The sequence below is a fragment of the Saccostrea cucullata genome, unplaced genomic scaffold, assembly GCF_032062105.1.
Source record: "Saccostrea cucullata isolate Sc308-1 unplaced genomic scaffold, CSIRO_AGI_Scuc_v1 ctg16980, whole genome shotgun sequence".
Taxonomy (NCBI): domain Eukaryota; kingdom Metazoa; phylum Mollusca; class Bivalvia; order Ostreida; family Ostreidae; genus Saccostrea; species Saccostrea cuccullata.
In genome coordinates, this window is record NW_026940417.1 from 1,428 (window position 1) to 4,019 (window position 2,592).

General features: G+C 36.1%; 1 protein-coding gene across 1 annotated transcript; it reads right to left on the bottom strand.

The window, feature by feature from the left end:
• Positions 1-314: 314 nt before the first annotated feature.
• LOC134255377 (uncharacterized) lies at positions 315-978 on the bottom strand. The gene has a single exon (XM_062737893.1). The coding sequence runs from the start codon at positions 976-978 to the stop codon at positions 337-339; it is 642 nt and encodes a 213-aa protein (XP_062593877.1). The 3' UTR covers positions 315-336.
• Between the last annotated feature and the right edge of the window lie 1,614 nt (positions 979-2,592).

A 2,592-nucleotide genomic window follows, 5' to 3' on the forward strand; every position in this document is an offset into this window, starting at 1 on the left:
TCAATCGGAAAATCAACCTTTTTATAACAACTTTGAACAGATTAATTATGGAACATTAGAATGCTTAAAACAATAATTTTTCAAACCAATGACAAGAAAGGTAAAATTACGAGTTCCATTTTTATTGAAAAAGCAGCTATCTATGAACCCTGGACTTTAATTCGTAAGTTTTGATGGTATAGCTTTGGTGAGATTGTCTAAAAGTGATATATATCCATATCTGATTTACTCCCTTTCTAAGACTTATTATAATTATTCCTAACGGTCAGTTATATATACAAATTTTCATTTATTAAAATATTTGTAAGTTAGGGATTATTGATTTTAGCATGAGTTTTATTCAGTGGGTAGCCATATAACATCACTGGGCCAGGTTGAGGGGGCGTGTCCCTTCATATCCAGTCTGACCGCCCCCGAACCCCGGAAAGCATGCGGCATAAACCCCCACGTGCTAAATAATGATAAAAGTATCTCTCCACTTCGTTGCCCTTTATGTGTTTCCCATGCTAGCACTATTGCACGTGTCCGTTTATTCATCAAGAGGTATTTGCTTCCAAGGAGCACACTGTGTTCACTTCCGTCTGTGTCTATTTTAACCAGCAAGTTTCTATTAGAAAGTGTTAGTATTCTGTCTACAGTGATTATATTTTCGCTATGTTTGTCTTCGTTAAAAGACATAACCTCCTCTCCTACAGAATGGTATACAATCCTTACAGAATCTGTCGCTCCATTTTCGGCGATAGACATACACAGTCCTCGGACATTATCATAATCCGACTCCACAGCAATCACATCATGACCATTTCGCGCCATACGTAATGACGTCACTCCAATACTTGCCCCAATGTCAATAAAAACAGTTGAAGGGAAATTTTCCAAGTACACTGAAATATAATCATCTACTTTCATTGAAAATTTGTAACTCAGGTCTACCATTTTTCGAGAAAGACTATCATTTTCCTCTTTTTCCAACGCCATAAATAACGAACGGCGTTTTCCCAGAATGCAGTCTATAGGACACCACGTTAAGTGGAGGCCGTGTCGGGTCACAAACGTCTTCGTTCTCTACCCACTCTCCGCGCCACTGTAACACACGTGACTTTTTGGATTCGTCCAACATGCCCCTTACTCGACCTAACATGAGCAAGTTTGCACTTCCACTTATGTTAAGAGTCTGTCTAATTTTGCTCACTTTTCTCTCATCGAGAAAAGTAACAACAATCGCAACCACAAGCAACACAAACACTATATATGTAGTGTACCGACACAATCTCAACAATTTTGAAGGGATCATAGTGTATCTTGGTGTTAATTCCTTATTCCTAGTGTTGAGATAGTACTAATATTACAAACATTGCTCACACCTTTTAGACGGGTAAATTTCCATGGAATAAAACGAAACAAGTAAAACAATCCGTAAACCAACTCAGAATTGTTATGGTCATCTACCTGCCTTGTTTAGCACGGCGAAACGGTGTACACTCCACAGACCTATAATCGGATGTAGATTAAAACTACCGGAAAAGACCATATAAAGCTGTATTGAAATTTAAATGTCCCAACTTTTTAAGGGAAGTCCACAACTCTTTGAAATTGTCAATTTAATGTTTGGTATGTTGCTCGATTTAATTACCATTCATGTAAGTGAACTATTGAGACATATTCTATCACCTATATATGTACCATTTCAAAATAAATATTTGGATAAAATACAATGGCTTGACTTTTTTGGGGTCACAATTGTTCAGGTCCGTTTGTTAGGAAGACACCACCCATTAAATCAAGGCCATTTACAATATAATTTTATTTCAGTCACAGTGACTGATTTTCATGAAATTCCCTTCGACTAAACAATTTAGAGTCCATTTGGCTTTTCAAATAGTTAATATTAAAGGTCAAGACGATTACAACTGCCTTGCAGCACCTCTACACATACAGAACGCCGAGACAGTAATATAATAACTGGATTGATTTCCTTGGCCCCAGGGTCAGGCGTCTGGTTTTAAGGAGGTGCTATATAGATAATGTAGTGAAAATGCATTAAGTTTTTGAAAATCTTCTCTGCTCCTGGGTATTAAACAAACTAACTACATGATGAGCAAGGGTGCCTTTTCCAAAATTGTGAATTTCATGGTCTCAGGGGCTGTAGTATCATGGGGTATATAAATAATATTGCGAAAATGCATTAATTCTTTGAAAGTCTTCTCCTCTGCTCCTGGGTATTAAACAAACTAACTACATTCATTGTTATGATAAGCAAGGATGTCTTTTCCAAATTCAGACCTTAAATGTAAAGGAATATTCTTCTCAATAGCAATAATATTTTATTATAAAAGATAAAAATTACTTTATCATTCTATCCTTTGGCATGATTTCCTTATCCAGCATTGTAATTTTTCGGCGCTATATTTCTTTAAAACCAAGGCATGTTGGGAAACTTTGAAGATACTTAAGAAATATACCCATTTTAAGAAAGCAATTTGAATGTTTCAACTAAGTAGTATCAAAGAAAAGCTCGATTAATTTAGTTTGTAAATACCTAAGGTAGAATCATACAACAGATGTAACGTCCTTCCATGTAACGATGTAACG

Bases quoted from the DNA above. Each gene is read 5' to 3' on its own strand.
- LOC134255377 (XM_062737893.1), bottom strand. From the start codon at position 978: ATGGCGTTGGAAAAAGAGGAAAATGATAGTCTTTCTCGAAAAATGGTA.